Source organism: Anguilla rostrata, chromosome 13 (genome assembly GCF_018555375.3).
Source record: "Anguilla rostrata isolate EN2019 chromosome 13, ASM1855537v3, whole genome shotgun sequence".
Classification (NCBI taxonomy): domain Eukaryota; kingdom Metazoa; phylum Chordata; class Actinopteri; order Anguilliformes; family Anguillidae; genus Anguilla; species Anguilla rostrata.
In genome coordinates, this window is record NC_057945.1 from 22,712,749 (window position 1) to 22,733,299 (window position 20,551).

The window sequence follows — 20,551 nt, forward strand, 5'->3', positions numbered from 1 at the left end:
CCTTGTCACTGTGGCAGGGAAGCACTGCACTGCAACATTAGCTTCACATTCACGTCTACAAGAGGGCGAGTCCGGGCAGCTATTCCTTGCAAAATGCCAAGAATGACTAAACACCACATTTATCCTTAGTTGATGTGCCACACACAAGTGTAGTTGTCTGTCTCGTCACCTGAGGGACATTGAATGTCATTGAAGACATCTGTTAAATATCATGTGATGTGGGGTTCTCATTCGAGACATTTTCTTTCTGTCACTTCGCTCGTGTTTCAAAGGTTTTCAGTCTTTAATTCAGTCTGTTTCGACATGAGCATATTTTTGGACATAGAATATTTTGTCAAAATGTAAAATAAAATAAAATAAAAAATAAAAAAACAAAAATAAGTTTCTCTTTATCTCTAACACAATGTCTTACCGTATTTTGTCACCTTCTTATGTCATTTCCAGCCAAAAGAAACCTATTCGTCAAATAAAAATTCACTATAACTCAAAATTTGGCATGGGTATGAATAATTTTGGGCTTAACTGTATATCTGATTTATTGGACGATGTTCTTTTACTATAACTTATAGTATAAGTACATAACTTGGCGACAGTGGGTTAAGCTATCTGACATTGCAATCAAGCAATTTTAATAGAATGGGATCATAGAATGGGATACAGTACCTCATTTAACTTTTAGGCTGGTTACGTGTTTCCGCCCGTGGTCAAGGAAACGCGTAACACACACCTACCTCAAAACAGACTGACAGGCACTTGTTCTAGCAGGAGTGAGCTGTAGCTGGATAGCTAGCTACCACGACACAAGGGCAGCACAGGAAACTATACTAGCTCATCCGCCCGTTCACCCACTGACAAGTCAGATCACAAAGCTCATTCCGTCACTGGATGTTTCTGTAGTAATACAGGATATTTCACAACACCGGCGTTAGTCGGTAAGACTGTTGTTAATCATCGTTTCCCAACGTGAACGCCGGAATGGCGTTCATGGAGAAGCCGTCTGCGGGAAAGATCCTGCTGGACGACACCGTGGCGCTGACAGCTGTAATCGAAGCGAGTCAGAACCTTCACTCCCACACAGTAAGCAATCGAATCGGCAACCGGGCGTGAGTAGATCACGGGGATTCAGAGGTTTTGGTGGAGGGCCTCTGACTATAACGTTACTGTTAGTGCTTTCCATTTTACATGAACTCGGCTAACAACAGTAGCTTGGTAGTTCAGTGGGTATTTATATATTTCGAATAACCGTAGAAACCTCGTTGGTTAGCTTTCTTGCTGTGCTGTAGCTATGCCTGGTATCGTTAGGTTAATCTATTTGAATGTAACGTTATCGACAACACATGCGATATAGACTAAGTTAGATAGCTAGAAAACAGTTAGCTAGCGAGTTCCAATTCCATACATTGTGGCTGAATAGTTCAACAAGCCCCATCTTCATGAACGTAACAATCGAACGTTACTTTAGCTAGAAAATGTAATGTAGCTAGCTGTTAACGATCCGGCTAAAAATACGCCAACTGCCCAGGCATAAATGTATTTCTAGTCTAGCTATGGTTAGTTCGTTAGCCAGTTTACTACTGGTTAGGCAGCTAGCTAGCTGCATTGATAAATTCATGCCATCGCAGCTAGCACTTGACTCGGCACTAGCTACCACTCGCTGGCTTCTACTAGATTATTTGGATGAATCCCGTCCTTCCCGTCCGAGTTGTTCCAATATATTTTGACATCGGTCAAAACGGCAATGACTAGATGCTTCTTGATTCTACAGTTTTTTTAATGACCACCAGGGCTCCGATATTGCTGACCGAAACACCTAAAGTTCACGTTAAAAAGTTAGCTAATGATAGTAATCGATAGCTAGTCTAACAAGTTCAAGTATAATACTAAAATCAACATTTTCTCGTGTTACTTGTTCGTTAATGCCAAGGTAAAATGTTGATTGGATACTGGTCTAAGTCTGTAAGAATATCTAACTGTTAGCCAATAGCAATGTAGTATAACAATACGCAGTAGCATATACACAAATGCATTATTTAGCTGTCTGTCCTGTATCTCATGTTATCCATAAAGAATTTCAGTTAGAAATATGTCTCATCTCTTGGGATTTTTTGCATTATGTATTTAAATAACTTCCTGGTCTGTGAATTATATTGCTCTTCCCCCAAAATTTACTTCATTACATGAATTATGTTTCCCATATGCCTATGTGCACTTGAATTTCCGTGCAAAATGTTGAACAACCACATTAGGTAAACTTTAAAAAATCGTTGTTACAAACATTGAACTAGACAGTCTTTGCCTTGCATTTTCATTGCTTTAACATGTAGCTTAAAGCAATATTAAAGCATATTAATTCAGTACTGTTGCTTAACAACTTGTCCAAGACTTTTCCTGTGTAAAAACTACGATACATAGTAGTGCCACAGGGTAAACGGATTCAAATTAAGATGGACCTTTGGACCTGTTGCAGGGCAGAAAGAATTAGAGGCTGCTGCTCCCGTTAATTACAGATCACAGGACTAGCAAGTCACTTGGTTGTTGAATTTTCACAGATTTTATGACCATACCAAGATAGTGATCTGCTCAGTCTGGTCACGTTGTCATCCCAGAAAATAACATGATACAAAACACGTTGGATGAGACAATGCAAATAGCACACAGTGAAAGGCAGATTGAAGTTAAGAGAAAAATGAAAACCACTAAATATAACTAAAGACATATATTTTAATCTCTACTTTTTTCCCAACAGGAATACATTATTCGAGTTCAGAGGGGTGTTTCTCCTGAGAACAGTTGGCAGGTAAATAAATGTGTTTTGTTGGGCAAATACAAACAGTTTAGGCTTAAATAAAAATAGGTCACAATGTTAGCCTTCCACTGGAGCTGGAAGGATAGACCAGCATATTCAGTGGCTCATGTGTTCTTGTCCATTTGGCCTTTGCACCTTTCTGGTTATGCAGTACAGTTATTATTGCTACTTGAGTTAGCATTAACTTGGCTGTGCACTACAGACGCACTGGTACGGATCAAATTACACAAATGACACATTACACATTGTCTATTGGTAGAGGTGAATAGTTGCTGAAGTCATTCAGTTTAAATGCTTTGCTCAAGGATACAACCTACCATGTGGGTACTGACCCTGCAAATTTCTAATTACTAGACTAGACCCTTAACACCTATTTGGGCACCTGTCACCTGATCATATTTGATGTCTCGGAATAGTTTTATCAATTTTAAAAATGATTTTCATGTTCTTTATCAATACGACAGTGCTTGACATGTATTATTTGCCATTATTTTAGGTCATAAGAAGATACAGTGACTTTGACATGCTGAACAATAGTTTACTGGTGAGTGTGCCGTTTTCAGTAAAATTTCTTTCTGTGATTTCATTAGCTTCTTTAAGATACATCATAGATTTAATTTATAACCACTCAATGCTGAAACCGGTCTGTTTGGGTAGCAAGTAGCCAGCAATTAGCCATTTAGCTGTATACACCAATGAAATGGTATGTAATGGCCCTCAAAGAATGTGGTTCCCAATCCCTGTGATAAACAAAGCTCTGAACCACATGGCAACATACCTTAAATCCTCAGCGTGTTCTGCCTCTGCAGATCTCTGGCCTCAATATGCCCCTTCCGCCCAAAAAGCTGATTGGAAACATGGACAGAGAGTTCATTGCAGAGAGGCAGAAGGGCCTGCAAACCTATCTGAACTTCATCACGACGCACCACATTCTCTCCAGCTCTGAGCTTGTCAAGAAGTTCCTGGATACCAATAACTACTCCTCTAACTACACAGGTGTGTGGATGAGCACAAACCAACAAGATCTGTGTGTGAGGGCAAAAACTTTAGGTTGTGATAATGGTTGGGTTTTACAGGATGAGGTGGAATTTGCCACATGTTCCTTTTTTGTGGTTTGTTACTTTGTTTGTGGTTCATACCTTGGATTCTCACAGTCCGCCTGTCTTCTCTTCTTTAGAAATTGCCCTGCAGCAAGTTTCCATGTTCTTCAGGTCTGACCCCAAGTGGGAAGTGGTGGAGCCACTGAAGGATATTGGTGTGTAAACTGAGCCTTAAACTGACGTGGTTTGTCCTGAAGCGCAAGTTATCTAAACTTTTCTTCAAAAGAGATCTCTCACTATGGATCTCAGCTGTTTGAATAGGAAGACTATGAGTGAAAAAGGTCAGAACATAAGTTACCTAAAGGGTAATTTAACCATAGCCACATAATATTATGTATTGTCCCCTAACTTAAGCTGTAATACACTTTCATATTGGAAAGTTCTTCATTTGTTGTAATAACTTGGAAATCAAGCTTATGTAAAAACCTTGCTTTAGGCAATTTAATGTTCAGTCTGAGCCCAAAAAGCTTGTTCTCTTTCTCTGACAATTGTTTCAAATTTCATCCAGAAATTACATTGCTGTTACTCTTTCTTCACATGATGTTGTAGATCATGTAAATGTGTCAATACAGAGTCCAAACATTTCACTAAGGTGAAACCAAATTTGGTCTGTATTGTACTGCGCTGAATTCTAATTTAACTGTCATGCGTGACATGCGTGCTTTTAAATAGGCAAACTTATTTGACTGTAAAGTATTTAACAAAATATTCTGCTGCGGTTAAAAAAGGAAGTGAAAGGCAAGTTCATGTTGTGCCCAATAAAGAGGTTAAACTAAGGTGGCTTCATCTAAAACACTAGGAGAGAGTCTATAGCAGTTGGTTTTCACCAGGCAGCACCTGGCAGCGTGTGGTTAAAAAAAAAAAAAAAAAGAAAGAAATAATGTCCTTCCCACTCGACTGCTCTCTTGGGCGGGGGGTTTCAGTTAATTTCCAGTGCCATTTATTTTAGCATAATGAAAACTAGTGTCAGTGATGCTTAAAAGAACCATATTTACTTGAGTACTACAATGATGAAAATGCTATTAACTTACAACTAATAAGTGGACCATGAAATGGCTCCATCAAATAAAATATTTGCATACACAGTATGCTTACTGCTAACGAAAACATGGCAATGAGCCTTGTTGTGTTACATTAGCAATCAGCGATTCAAAAAAATAAAATAAAGAGAGACGCAATCCTTTTTTTCCACTCAACTTTCCAAAAAATAGAAACTGAAATTGTGGCTATATGCTTAGGATTAATGATCATGCTTACTTTTTTGGCTGAGATTAAGCTGATGTGTCTGTTGTCTTCTGGTAAAACGAAACTTACTTGCGTCTGTTTTTACCGTACTACATAGAATAAAGGGGCAGAACATGTTTAAAATTAAATACTTAATTGTTTAAAAAGAGTGATTGCATAAACTGTCAGTATATGGCTTTATACAGCCCACCTACTATCACAGTGTTTGATTGTCTGTTTATAGCATGAAGTCAAATTTTATGGACATTTCTGGTGGAGTGCACTTTTACAGTGGCGAATATAGTGCTTCAAAAATAGTTTTTGCATTGAAGGCTGCTCACTGTTATTTTTCATATTACAGGGTGGAGATTACGAAAGAAATACTTTCTAATCAAAAACAAAGATCAGCCCAAGGAGCGCCAAGTCTTAAGCTGGGTAGGTTGTGGCGCATATTTGCCTTAATGTTTAGTTGATGCCTATAATCTGGAACTGCGGTCATCTTTTAAGGAATTTTAGACTCTTGCTTTTGTAACTGCTACCGTAAAAACACAGTAAAGATGCACCGGTGTATGGATCATACCTCTGTTTTAATTATTTGTGTGAAAAATATACATAAAAAACTGCACCTTATACAATATTATTTATGGTATATTTAGCATTAGACTTACTCGTGTCCTTGTGTAATTCATTAGAAAAGCACAAGGTCGCAGTTTCACTTTAAAGGCAAATTTTCCTTCTAGTCAAAATAAAAATGTATTGGTTTTTTGCCTTCAGTTTTGTGGTGCACAGCAAACTCACTTTGATTTAGATTTTCTAGATAAAGACATAATTCACCTCTTCAAGTCAAACACGCCCCCCCCAGCACTTCTTCTGCCGAAGATTTCACTGCTGGGGCTGTGTTTAATTTACATTTCTATTTTGTTGTTACATTGTTATTTCATTTTTTAAATTACGTTCTTGTTATTTTGCTAAGTTGTACATCTTACTATTGTATAATCCTCTTGTATTTTCTCTAATAGGCTGAACTAGTTTAGTCTATCGTAGGTTGTCATATGTGTGGTCACATGAGCGTTCACCTCCCACCTCTAGGGTTACTGTAGCTCTTAACTCCGATTTATGCTCTTGTATTCTTGTTGTAAATCGCTCTGAATGAGAGAATGTGCCAAATGCCTGTAATGTAATGTATTGTTATAATATGGTGTTTTGACTAAGGAGTGGGAGGGAATGCTGCAGAGTTGTGGCGTTTTTATTGTTTCCATTCTGTGTTGATCAGTGTTTCTTTTGCTGTGCAGGTTGACCTGGGTCCTGATAAGTTCCTGTCAGACAAAGACCTACAGTCTGCGATGAAGCTCCTCCCCACAGTATCAGTAAGTGTGCGTGACTCCTGGATTATAGGGTTGCGTTTGCGAACTCATTGTGACACTCTTTCAGAGGATCGGAGAAAGCAATCACAATTCTAAGGAGCACGGAATTATTTGCCAATTATTTGTCGGTTTTCATGTGCAATGCCGTTGTTTAATAGAGGAGACCTACAGGAAGCTGACTGGGTTGTTGAATGATTTTGCACGCTATGCATAGGTTAGGTGTTAGTGAGCAGCAATTGTGCAGGTTTTTCAAAAAAGCTCTGGAAATCTGTGCCCGGTTGCATAAAACACCTTAAGTGAAATTTCCCCTTAAGTTTTCCCTTAAATGTCCCTTAAATTTAAGGGTGTGGCCCTTGAGATGCAGGATCATAAGAGACCACTGAGCATACACAGAAGAGGGGAAATTATAGTGATAACGTGGTAACTTGGTGGGAATGCAAGAAAATCGTATTCTTTTTTCAAACTCGCTCTTGATATACTGTGGCCATTCTTTCAAGAAACAATATGCTCAAAAATGTGAGTATAGCATGTACACGTTGGGAAGCTAATTTAGTGGCTCAGTGAAAGAAACCTTAATTAAAATAACTGAACGGTTAACTCTAACATATAGGCTATTTGACATTGAAAATGGCTTAAAAAATAAATTATTAGATGTTGCTTTTCATATTTTCAGTTAGCTACTAAAAAAATATTTATGAAGGACACAATAGAGCAGTGAAGAGGAGCTATGATCAGTAATATAGATGAATAAGTGCCGATTGTCTTTCTCTGTGAAAATCAGAATTTGTAGAAATGTTCTGTGGCATACGTTGCAGCTTAACTCACCGTATACTTACTATATATTTTAATTTGGCACACATCCTTAATCAAAGCAATGTACAGCGCCAATTAAGGCACGATACAGAAACATTCAGTATAAAAATGGCTTTGGAGTGTAAACTGCCATTGAAGGAAGGAATCCAGGTATCCAGCCCCACTGGATCACTGCAAGCAGATGTGCCCGTGATGTAAAGCAGGAGGCAAATTGCTGAATGGAATCTTAGAACTACTCTTCCCCCTTCCCTCTCCCCACTTGCCCCCTCCCCCATCCCACCTATGTTGCTATGCTTCAACAGAGAGTAGAAATTGTGATTTTTCCTCTGTGGGAGCATATGTGGTCTTGTAATTGTTACTGCCAAAAATCCAAATTGGGGGGAGGACATAATGAATTTAGCATTTTTCTGATGGTGTTTAACATTGTGTCTCAGATTCACTTCTAAAGTTCCAAAGCGGTCTCTCATCTGTTTTTTCCCACGATACCCCCTCCCCTTCACTAGATCAGCTGATCTGATGCATTCCACGCTCAGATAGACCACAGATGCTAACTCACATCTAACATGAGTGAAGGCAGAAGAGGGCCTTTTTACATTAGCCTGCACAGCTTTTGTATTTCCATGTGTTAGTGTTTTAAACATGCTAATTGATATATTACCCCTGAGGCGTTCAAGATCATTTAGTTAATAAACTACTGGTCTAATATAAACTATGCAGGCACATCGACTATAGATATTAGATGTCAGAATCTTTTGGATTTAACTGCCGTGCCCATGCCACAACTGCGCTGTATCCCATGATGCTCAGGCTAAAAGATCTCAGCATGAACAGCATGGAAAAAAAGAGAGAGGAAAAACCTCATGACTCGATTACCACTGAGATACGAAATGCAAGAACAAGCTTGGCACACAAAGAGATAATTCATCTTCAGCTTCGGCCTTTTCCCTCTTCTGTCAGCAGGTTGTTTTTTTCTGGCTTAAATCCGGAGTTTTAAAGGCAGTAAATTAATTAAACTCAGGATGCTTTCTAAGAAAGGTCCCTGCTTAAGTGAGAGAGTGGTGCTTCTACTTGTGTAATGATGTTCTCTTATGCTACAGTATGTTTAGTCATGAATCTGAAGCAGGAATGCTGATTTATACATTCATCTCTTTTATACAGCTCTGTTGAGGTCTTGTGTCAGTCCATCAGTCCTGAATTTGTTCAGTGAACCAAGTGAACTTATTCATCTGTTCTTTTTCTCTAGAACTCTTACATTTTCCCAGTCACCTTTGCCACTACCAGCGAGTCGTCTGCACTAGTGATCCGAACATACAATGAAAAAGGGACTCTTAGAGATCACATATGCAAGGTAATGACTGGCACATGTATAAGGTACAACACCGTTCACGTACTGTATGTGGGATTGTTACAGTATCACATCTCTGCTGTACATTTGTTTTGCCAGTGTCGTTTTTTCCTTGGAAAAACATGTTTTGGCTTTGGGTTGTAATTAAATCTCCTGAATTGCCTTCCCCACCAGGGCTTATTCAAAGCAGAAGCCCTACTCCTGCCCACTGTGTACACGGTCACTTACATAATCAAATCTGCACATTGTGCCTCTGGATTAGAGTGAAGCAAACAAACAAGCTTCGAAAATAAAATCCTTTTACAGTTTCTCACAAAACAATTATGGGACATCGCCTTATTTGCACTGTACAATTGTACCCAGATGTAGACTGCAGATACAGGGGTGTATGAAGTTTTGGAATTTCTGAATGAAATGCGGTCTCCTTGCCTTGTGTTGAAGGTGAAACCAAAAGAACCTTTCTTGAAAAAGTATTGCAACCCCAAGAAGATCCAAGGCCTGGAGCTCCAGCAGATCAGAACTTACGGGAGGCAGATCTTGGAGGTACCACAGAGGGCACATGCCCTTCTCTATCCCTGCGTTTCACTTCAGTCTGACTCAGTTATGGCACTCTCTTACACAAAGTAGTGGGTTTCATCTATGCGTGAAATCTTACCCACTTGTTCTGCAGTTACTAGATCTGTGTTGGCTGATTTAGTACACAGGGCTCCTAAGATTTTTGCTGCATGGGTGCCCCCTAGCTGCAGACCAGTAATAGGCCGGTTGTCAGTTGTCCCTGGCGAGAGATTGCTCTCCGATAGACACTGCCTTATCTGAAGAACAGTGTGTTGCTTGTTGTGTTGAAAGTAGGGATGTGACTATTGTCTTGACTAATCGTTTTGGGTTTTTTACCGTTTGATGTAGGATAATAAAGACATGCTACTACTTGAATTAGTGCGGATCACAAGATTAAAAGGTTTTTAAAGTAAAAAATAAACATTGCTATATTTTTTCCAAAATAATTGTATGCTGCTTTACTCACAGGTTAGCACATAATCCAATGTTTAATGTAGTGGAACGTAAGACTTAGTTCATCACGTTGAGGTCTCACTACAAAGTTGGGTGTTTGTTTGCTGTGATCTTGGCTGCTTCTTCTGTATGTTTTGCTATTTCCTATAATGCATCTTTGTTACAATATGTGAGAATCACGACAGAAATGAATTTGAATTGAATTAAATTGTTATTTCCCCCCTCCTCCCCCTTGATCAGATCCTAAAATTTCTGCATGATAAAGGATTCCCGTACGGACACCTCCACGCGTCCAACGTCGTGCTGGAGGATGACACGTGCAGACTGCTGGACATAGAAAACTCTCTGCTTGGGCTGCCGTCCTACTACAGACCCTATGTAGCACAGTTCAGGAAAATCAATGTAAGTAACTGTAAGCTCTGTAGGTGCGGTGAAATACGAGGACACAATCTCATTACTATTAAAATAGTTGCTTGCGATTGTTGAAGGTAATTTGGAAAAAGTGCAAGTTGTATAATCTCTATAGTTGCTCACACAGGGAAAGATTAACTTATCATGTATATGTACACACACGCGCATAGTATATCACAAAAGAGATTTACATTACCATGTTTATCAGTGACTACTGTAATTGTTTGCTGTGATGTTTTTAACCAAAATTATGGGACCTCTCCTGTGAAGCATGTTCATTTTTGAGATTTTCATCATTCCAGACCACAGAGAGCATCGATGTGTATTCCTTCGGACACCTGCTGTATGAAATGGCGTATGGGAGACCTCCGGATTCGGTGCCAGTTGATCAGTACCCTCCTGCTCCGTCCCCATCTGTGGGTCAGTGCTGAACCGTTCAGTTTGAGTACTGACTGTATACATGAAATCAATCACGTCATTCTCAGTAGTATACATACATACATCTCTGTCACTCATAAATTGCACAGTCACACAACGGTGCGTTTGATTTTATTATTGGAAGAGTCAGAATTCTGGCAGTGTACTGTCAACTGGTAGCCAAATGATTATGGTTTTGGTTCTGCAAAATGTGGTCCATTCATTTAATCAGAAGTCAGAAATTTATATTTCTATGTTGTGATATATATACATACCAACAGGCATGCTGCCTTTTACCCTTCTCATGTTAACTGACTGAAGCTAAGCAGGTGTGGGTGTGGGTGTGGGATGGGAGACCTCCTGGGTGAACCAAGTTAGAACTGGAAAACGTGTGGGTGAGCCAGTAGAGGGCACTCTTCCCTCTTGACCAAATAGAAATCCAATGCACCAGTGTGGAGATGGGGAACCGGTAATGTAGAAGGTGCCGCCCATCATATGCGATGTTTAACTGAGCCCCAGGCTCACTGTGGTCATTAAAGATCTAATGGCACTTTTTGAATGAGTAGAGGTGTTCACCTCAGTCCCCTGACAAAAGATCCACAAAAACTGGCTCTCTGCATCCAGGCACTAATCACGCCTACATCTGTTTGGCTGCACAATCCCTTGCGTCCCCTTACTGATTCCCCAGGCTGTAATAGAAAAAGAATATTGAGCTTTCAGTTGACAATACCTGGTTAAAAAGGGTAATATAAAAATATACATGTACATAAAAATGGTTGGGTCCCACACAGCCAAAGGGGTGTTGTGGATCACCATGAGTTAGTGACTCTTTTTTTTTTTAACACCTCCTTGTTCTGCTTGGATCTCAGTGATGGTGCTGCAGTCTATCCTGTCCACTGAGGCTTGTAAAGGTGGGATGCCCACCGTTGCCCAACTCTTGCAGACACCGTGAGTATCAATGACAATGTCTTACAGCTTAATATCTAACGCTTACACTGCACATTGTGTGCCTGTGGACCAACCTGTGTTGTGCTTGCCTCAACCTTTTCCCTCTCTTTCTTTTTAGACTGTTTAGCGATGTGATGTTGTGTAACTCAGAGAAGCTACAGTTTAAGGTAAGGCAGAATTTAATTTAATTTATTTGTGTTTTAATTAAAATTAATTTTAAACTATGACATTACAAAGCTAAGTATTTTTGCTTAAAACGTGAACTATAGCTGATGAACATCTGGCACAGGTTTACTTTTACTTGCCTTTGTGTTGTGAACATGTCCTGGCTGTGCAGTGAATGAAGAGGAAAACTGTCCAATAAAATTGCATTATATAGAATAATGTACAAGAGAAAGGTGCCTGTTGGTACAAATCGTTTAGCTTTTTACTGAACTGAAAGCTAAGATGCCTAATGCCATAATGGGCTCATACCTATTAATATAAACATATCAGCTGGCAGCTCTCGTTATTTTGAAGGTAAAGGCAGTTGCATCTACAGTTGTATTGTTTGCACAGAGCTTCACACATTCTTGCATTCTTCTGGTTGTAATGCAGATCACCACCAAATTAAAGGATGCCCTGAAAACTGCCAAAGAGTGCTTGGAGAAACGGCTGCAAGAGGAGCAGAAAATGGTTGGTACCCCAAAAATTTTCTGCAAACCTTTTGCCTCGTACCCCTATTAGTCTTACATGATCTAATAAGAATGTTCATCTTTGTATGTTGTGGCCAAATGATGCAACTTTTTCAGTGACCTGTCTCTGGGCTCTAATTGCAAGCCATATTGTTTTGTTGTGAGGACTAATGATGCTGTCCTCGCCCCCTCACAGATCCACCAGCACAGGCGACTGACTCGAGCTCAGTCTCACCATGGCTCAGAAGAGGAAAAAAAGAGGAGGAAGATCCTGGCCAGAAAGGTATACATACTCCAACAACCATTTTCAGTAAACATACATTGTCTCAGGCGACAGTCAAACACAGCTCATTTATAAACAGTGTGTGTGTGTGTGCGTGTGCGTGCACGTGTATGTCCTTGCAATAAATAAACCAGGATCAACTGTGCATTCCCTGGATATATACATATACAGTGAGCTCCATAATGTTTGGGACAAAAAAATTTGTTCTTCACATGCACGCACTCTTGGGTTTAGTAGCTTTTGTTTTCTGCAGCTCTATTGCATAGAGCCAGAATATATTGATGACATCTTTTTTGACCATGGAACTTTTCTTGTGTCTTAGAAAAACAGGCAGTCAGCTTACGAAAATGAAGAAGACCTTTCTGCAAAATATAACAACAATTCTGGTATGTCATATCCTGTGGGTCTGGGGAGAGGGTGGAGGAGAGCACAAATTTGCGTTTGGCCTTCCTGTATTGAGCGTGAAGGTTGTGATGAACATCATAGCGTGAGCATGACTGGCCATTCCAAAAGTGGGAGAAAATGGAGGACGTTCCACGACTGTATAGCAAGGAAGGATTAAAAATGAAGGCCAGAAAGTGAAGGAACAGAAGAACCTGTATACCTGTGTATGATGGCAGCATTAAGGTTAGGGTGTGGGTTGGGGGTGAACATCCTCCTCACTGAAGTAAAGGTGGCAGGAATGGTGTGGAAACGGAGTCTTTATCACGTCATGTGAAAGGGGCATAAGGGTACAAGAGATCCATCATAAATGAAGGTGATGTGAGTTTCCCTTGGAACTCCCAGATTTTTTTTTGTGTGTGTGTTGTGGGCAGTCACCTTCTTTCTTGCATTTAAAGTGTTCACTTAGCAATGAGGTGACGCTTATTTACTGTTTTCAAATGCATAGACAGGAAAATGGTACGGTTTCCTTTTAAATTAAAGTATGTGATGTCTAAACACGAGAGCTACAGGTTTGACATGGCGTGTCTATTCTGTAATGGAAGTTAATTTTTGATTGGCACAGTAAATGGTTGCATGAGTGATCGGTTAAACTCGAAATGCAATGTGACTTACACAAGAAAACCTGATCTCCATATGACCAATACCAAATCCTCCCATTATTGCTTTTGGGATAAAAGAAAACTTAGTAGAACATATAATCTTAACTGAACTAAGTTTGTGGCATTTGTTTTTGTTTCTTTATGTATAACCGTTAAAATTATGATTTTGATTGAACAAGGTCTACGAAGGAAAAGGGACTAATAAGGTCTGAGTGGAAAAGGTTCTTGTTGTGGTGTGTTCTAAAGAGCCCTGTTCCCCTCTGCAGGTTCAGGAGCCAGCTCCCCCCCAACGTCCCCCTCCTCCCCCACCCCTCCTCCCACCACAGGTAGGTCCCAGCAGGATGCTGGCTCCTTTACACTGCATTCTTCTGTCATGTTACTGTAGCACTGCTTGGTGATGTTCTCCTCAGATGTAAGTGAAGTGTCAGTGTGAGGTCCAGCTGCCTCACTCTCCTCATACCTGTTTGTTTTGGTATGTTTTGTGTTTGTCGCTCATTCAAATCAAACCACATTATGATCTTTAGTGGTTTAGAATTATGATTAGGATCAAAGCCTTTCAGAGATAGTACATCAGTGCTGGGCCTGGCTAGTGATCTTTTTTTAACTGTAAAAGTTTAAAATGTTGTTTAGATTGATTAATTAATTATGATTAGTCTGGGCTGGGGTCATTGATTTATACTTTGTTCCCTCTCAGACATCTTTATCTCCACCTAACAAATCACGCATTGATCATTTTCACTTGTAGAAACTGTTCTGATTCTGTCAAAACAAAAATGAGAATTAACATTGATGTGCCTCTCTTTTCCTCCTATGCTGTCTTCAAAGTAGAGCATGCACCATTTTGAACGTGTGTGGGGTAAAGTAAACCAATACAGATTCTTTCCAGTGTTAAAGCTGCAGAATACCCTCTTTCAACAGCAGTCTCTTCTTTGCCTCAGTGCTTCTGCCGTACCGCGCTCATGTTTGTGAGAAAGGCACAGCTGGTACCTTTCTGCAAAACGATTTTGAAAAGAGATGAAAGCAAATGGAATAATGTCTGGAAGTATTGAGTCGTTAAGACCATAGAGACTAGTCCATGAAGACAAAAACCGTAAGACAACTTTGTTAGAGCTGATTGTCCAGTGCAGTAACATTAATCTGCCAGACAACACCAAAGAAAGCGTTAGACCCGCAAGCCAATCTCAGTTTTTCAACTTTAAAAGTATATATATATATATATAAAATTTTTTTACAGGAATCATTTTAAAATATTAATGTGCAATTTTTGCATGCAAATACCACACATAAGCAAAGGATTCACAGATTTCAGTGTCCTGGACCTTTAAAAAAATAAATGAATAAAATAATCCATCAATGGCCAAAACATGGTTGTTGTGGATGTTGCTTCACAAGGTGTCAGCTGTCAAAAAATACTTTTCAAAAACAAAAGCATTTTTTTAAAGTACCTGGTGACATATTTTTGTGATTTATGTGGATACCTGATGTTACAGATACAGACAATGTCTGTATTTAATAAAATGAGGAACAGGAGAAGATGTAAGTGTAATTATTTCCTTATGCTGGAAAATGATACAGTAAGTATCATTTGTCTAAAGTGTTTACTTTAGACAAATGAATTCTCTTGAGCAATAAGGACAAAGAGGTAGGAAAGCCTTTAATGCAATGTTGTAACTGAATTTTTACCCCTCTATTGATGTTCACTCATCATTTGATCTTAATGTACAAACCAGTTGATCGTTTAATAGATACTGTTTGTTAATCTATGTCAATTCTTCAAAGGAAGGGTGATTTCAGTTTTGCTTCATCTCTTATCAATAAAAAGTACCAGTTTTTCAGAACATGCTTTGAAAAGGATTACTGCACCTTTAAACACTCACAATCTGCAAAGTGGTCCACTCAGACATTTTACCATGGCAATAGAACTTTCATATTATAACTGGCAGATTTTACTCTGTCACTGAATGGATTCCCTCTGAATTAGAAAACCTCATGCGTAGCTCTCACATTGTGTGTTTTGGAGTGGTGCTCACATTATTGTGGATTGTGATCCATTAATGTTTTTGTACTGGGTGGTTTGCAAACATCGAAAACCTAAACCAAGAAAATTGTCTCAGATTTCACAGATAAACTATCTGAGGTATATGCTCACACCATGTGACTTTTAATTATTGAACTGTATAATTAGATAATCCAGGAAAAAGACATGGTTTCATCTAACATTTAACATAAAAATGAATTTGTTTGCAAACCTCGCAGATTTGTTAAGTGTCTGTCTCATGTCAGTGCATTTAAATGATTGATAATATGTGACAAACCTGGCTTATTGCTCCACTTGCTGAATGTGGTCACTTTTCGTATGTGTGTCTTCATCACACTTTGAACTTTGATGTTTTATCTGTCATCCCCATTGGCAATATGAAATAAGTGCACTGTTACAATTTGAATGTTTTTTTCTTAACACTAAAGGCTTTACTCTGATTAAAACAGGGAACCCGCCGCCGCCGCCTCCGCCGCCTCCCCCTCCACCACCACCGTGTGAGCCGGCCCAGACCCCGTCACCCCCCTTGCCCTCTGTGAATGGCGTGGGCCGAGGCGCTTTGCTCAGTTCAATCCAATCCTTCAGCAAAGGGAAGCTTAAGAAGGCAGAGACCAACGACCGCAGCATCCTCCACTTGTGAGGGACACGTTACATTGAATTACATTACATGACATTAAGCAGATACCCTCATCCAGAGCGACTTACACGGCTTGCATTTCACACACAGTCCATTTAAACAACTGGATATTTACTGAAAAAATTTTGCTTAAGTACCATGCTCAAGGCTTCAACTAGCACTACCCCAGCTGGGAATCAAACCTTCAGCCTGAGTTGCAAGTCCCAAACCTTTTACTTGAATTACAAGTTCTGTTTCCTAACCATTGTACTATATTGCTGCCCTGCACATTTATACACTGCTCCTGGGGTAGGGTTTACGCAGTGATGGCTTTTCTCCCTTTTATTTTAATGCCTTATTTTTGTTATTTGTGTTTTTTAGTGCAGTCCCTTTGGTTTTGGTTTGCTGAAGAGTGCTGCTTTGGTTGTTTCCCCTCTGACTAATCATGCATTGTTCTCACTGGCTACATTTAAGTGCACCAGGCCTGTGTCATCTTGGTTCAGAGCTGCTCATTTATTAGCATTTTCTACTTTGTTAGGACATCTATTTCTTACTACATCAGAGGTCAGCTTCTTACAGTGCTCCAGAAAGACCAGTTATTAATACAGTGCCACAGAGAAATGCTCGCAGGTTTACATTTTGTGTTGTACTTGAGGGTGTTGTTCTTTCCTTTACGAGTGCATGCTATTTGCAATAATGGAAGCCTTGTTTAGAATTCCCATGAAGCTGGTAGCCTACAAACGACATGTAAATTGTATTGTGGTGACTTATTCATTTTGAATCTTATTTGTTTGAGGAAACCAAGGGGGATGTTCGATAGTTAGTCACAGCAATACAGTGAAGGAGGTTTCCTGGCTGTGTATGACTACGTTTAGCTCCACAGTACATTGTTAGCCCAGTGCCCAGTCCTAACAGTTCCAGCCCCAACATGCTGGCTGCTTTTTCAATGAGAGCCTCCACACCAAGCTCCTCATTTTCACACAGTTTGGGGATGTGCCAGTATTCATGAAAACAAAGACTTTGGAATCCCCGTTTGCTGCACACTTGAGTTATGAGTGGCCCGTGTGTGCCACGGTCCACAGTGAACAAAAAGAATAACCCCAAATTCCTGATTCCACAATATCAGAGTACACACAGGAACATCTGAACAGCCTGGTTTTGGCAGTGAGATGAGGGAGACTGGAACGAGTGCAGGCCAGCCTGACTCGAGTCCTCAAAATAGCCCGTCAGGATAAGGTTAGAGGTGTGCTAATGTACAATACATGGGACAAACCTGGCGTTGTTGATTAATAGCCAGCCAGGCCACTGTAAACCCATCATCACATGTTCCCACCTGAGCTCATCAGGTATTTCATGGAAGTATTTAATGAGTGTCTCAGATTTTGAGGTAGAGGAGATTCTGACCGTAGCATCGCACATTGGTTTTCATACATTTGATTTCTGTGTAGTCCAACGAGCAAACATTTTGACATTTATACTAGTAACTATGCTTAAAATGGCCATCTAGGTCTGCATTATCGAGCAGTAAGCAGTAATTCATCTTTAATGAAGTATTTTACCCAAAATACCCACACATACTGCTTGTGTGTGAAGTTTTTTGTACTGAACAATCGAGCACAAAGTCATTGGCACTTACAAAGACTAGTAATGATTGCTTGCTACATATACTGTAACTAAATACTCTCCTTATTTTTATTCCTCTGTATCTATTATTGCCTGTTGAATATGCTGGCCTTTAAAAGTGTAATTTATTTTCAAATAGAAAAAGTAATAATGCATTTTGATTCTTTGGAGAATCTATTTGCTGCAGTGCCACATCTACCTTAGTGCCTAAGATATTTTTTCTAAAGCATCTTTAATGTAATTGTTGGCTGTAAAGATCCTATTTAGACCATTCGGTAAAATGCAGTTAAGAAACAAAGAAAATTCTGTGTAATTACTGTGCAGAGCAAAAAAGGGCAAGTATGCATTTCTCTCTAGCACCATCTTGCCATTAGAGAGAGGAGGACCAGCCCTAAAACTAATATACGGTGTCAGGTCATAACACAGAGAACCTGTGTGCAGACAGGCTTTTTATGAATATGGACTCTGCATAAAATCGGTGAAAAGTAACTAGATGCTGATTTCCTTCATTAGTTTTTTTTCCCATGACCACACCGCGGAAAATGCTGAAAACAAACATTATGGCCCCCATACAGGATTTAAAAAGGTCTAGATAATTGTATATTGGTTTTCTGAAATGTGCCATCATCTTATATTGTTTAATGATCCCGGTGGGTACCAGATGGATCTTCTTATCTGGTTTTTGATTATGTTATACTGGGGGGGAAATGCAGGTTATGTGTGCTTTTGTGGTTTCAAAAATCATTTTGCAATCATTTTTATAAATCAGGGCATTTGCACAGTTCAGCTTTGGAAGCTTAGTTTATCTCTGCCTTCTGTGATCACTTTGTTTTGATGAGCAAGTTGTTTGAAACCTAGTGTGATTTGAGTAAAGGGTTACGATTGCTCTTTGAACCAAATATCTCATAGTTTCAGAAGCTCATCTATGTTGCTTAAATACTCTAAATCTCACTCTCACACAGCAGTGTCTAAGTAGAGTACATCAGTCAGTGCTTTAATGCAGTTATCAAAAAAACTGGCAGCAAACTAGACAAAACTGATTTGATTTCTGACTTGACTGTTGAGTTCCAAAGCATACGTATTGATATGTTCTCTTTGAACTCAACATTTAAGACATGTTTTTCTTTATGGAATTTTAAATTATACTAGGATTTGTTTTCAGCCACTTTCTATTTATTGAAAGTTAAGATTTTTTTTGTGGTCTTGAAGTATGTTTATATGACATATTACCAAGTGACTGCAGTAGCACTGTTGGGTTTACATAAACGGTTTCCATTTTTTAATAGAAGAAAAATAATTATAAGTGTTTTCTTGTTTTTGGCTTATCCTGTAACCCACTATTTCAGTTACTTCTTGCTCTTTTACTAGCTACTGGCTAGCTTGTATGTGTCTTGGGCTCCATGTGGTGAAAAATTAAGATAAAGAAACCAGTCTTCATTTCATTTCTATTTATTGTAAAAGACGCATTCTCTTCTGTCATTAAACGCTGTATTTTTAGAGTGACGGTTGAACTTCCAAAATGAACATATGCTGTGCTGTCTTAATGATTAGTTTCCACCTGCACATGTTGTTGTACATAATGTTTAGTTGTGGTGTAATATGCAGTTTATTAACCTGGATTTTTATTTCTGCATATCACTGCCACTCATCTCATGTTTGCACTGTTGAATTTTGACAGAAAATTGTGAAATAACAAAATTGTTTGCTGACTGCTGCAAACATTTATTACCCATTAACTGGCATGTATAGAAAGGTCTTTTACATTTTTAAAGGTAAATCTCTGCACTTTAGCATGAACATTTCAGACCTTTTCTGATCCAAAACAATTATATTTTGCTGTTCGCGCTATATATATATATATATATATATATATATATATATATACATTTGTGCTACTTTTACAATTCTTTTAAGAGTATAAATTGTTTTTGTTGGTGATGAAGAAAGGGTTGATTTACCAAGATATTTTCATAGCTTGCATCTCATTTTAACCTTTATCCAACTGAATAAATGATGTTTAAATGTTACCAATACTAAATACAATTTCTGTAATATTTTCATGTGATGTGTTCCTTCCTTTTATGTTGTGGCTGAATTAGTTTTAACTGCCATTAGAAAAACAGAACCATGAGAATCTTATTATTACAGAGGTTGTTGTTGTATGTATATATGTAAAAACATCCATGTAACTTGCAACAAAATCTGTGATTATTTTATTAAAATAATGATAAATATTCTGTGTAATAATTTTTTTATTAATTTGTATTATTCTCATCAATTTTACGCCTGGTTTGACTCATGTCAGGTTTAAGGTGTTTGTCATATACATAAAATGGCTGTTTTCATTTTTACACTGCTGGCATTTTTAAAAATTGGCTACTTTGAGAGAATAAACACACACACTCCAAGAATAAATCATTCAAATCATAACAAATAATAATAGAATAAATCAAACAAATCATTGTCAACATCCTGGTCATTAAATGGCACTGGTTGCTGGAGGGCACTTCCTCTCAAGGGGAATTTACTTGGACATTTAGTTTGGGTTAAGTCAGACACAGGTAAATGGGACCATAAAAAAACAAAGTGCACTGCCTGCATTGTTTAAATAAATAAAAAAACTTTTCATATGATAGTGTGGCGAATTCACAGTATTGCATGTAGAGCATCCTTTAATAGCAACCTTTGTTAACATTGTTGTTTACCTGCCAGTTAAACCAAGGCCCTTCCTCGTCAATTTGAGATTTCCTGCTCTGAAGAGACTAACTTTCTTCAGGGGTTAAGGGCTAACCCTTACTGGAGAACACTTAGCTTCAGACTGTCTCAGCTGCATACACA

At 38.8% G+C, this 20,551-nt stretch overlaps 1 protein-coding gene across 3 annotated transcripts; it reads left to right on the top strand.

Moving 5' to 3' along the window:
• Nucleotides 1-728: 728 nt before the first annotated feature.
• Nucleotides 729-19,947, top strand: pxk (PX domain containing serine/threonine kinase). 3 transcript variants are annotated; one of them, XM_064305349.1, is made up of 19 exons: nucleotides 730-1,077; nucleotides 2,747-2,797; nucleotides 3,303-3,350; nucleotides 3,616-3,802; nucleotides 3,984-4,061; nucleotides 5,492-5,565; nucleotides 6,423-6,497; nucleotides 8,551-8,655; nucleotides 9,094-9,195; nucleotides 9,901-10,062; nucleotides 10,374-10,491; nucleotides 11,358-11,436; nucleotides 11,555-11,603; nucleotides 12,034-12,111; nucleotides 12,307-12,393; nucleotides 12,716-12,779; nucleotides 13,703-13,762; nucleotides 14,265-14,292; nucleotides 15,924-16,057. In XM_064305349.1, the coding sequence occupies exons 1-18, from the start codon at nucleotides 976-978 to the stop codon at nucleotides 14,279-14,281; spliced, it is 1,536 nt and encodes a 511-aa protein (XP_064161419.1). In that variant the 5' UTR covers nucleotides 730-975; the 3' UTR covers nucleotides 14,282-14,292; nucleotides 15,924-16,057. The 3 variants fall into 3 exon arrangements, with proteins under 3 accessions (XP_064161417.1, XP_064161419.1, XP_064161418.1); XM_064305347.1 differs by lacking the exon at nucleotides 14,265-14,292 and having other exon boundaries at nucleotides 729-1,077; nucleotides 15,924-19,947; XM_064305348.1 differs by lacking the exon at nucleotides 15,924-16,057 and having other exon boundaries at nucleotides 14,265-14,782.
• Nucleotides 19,948-20,551: the final 604 nt, after the last annotated feature.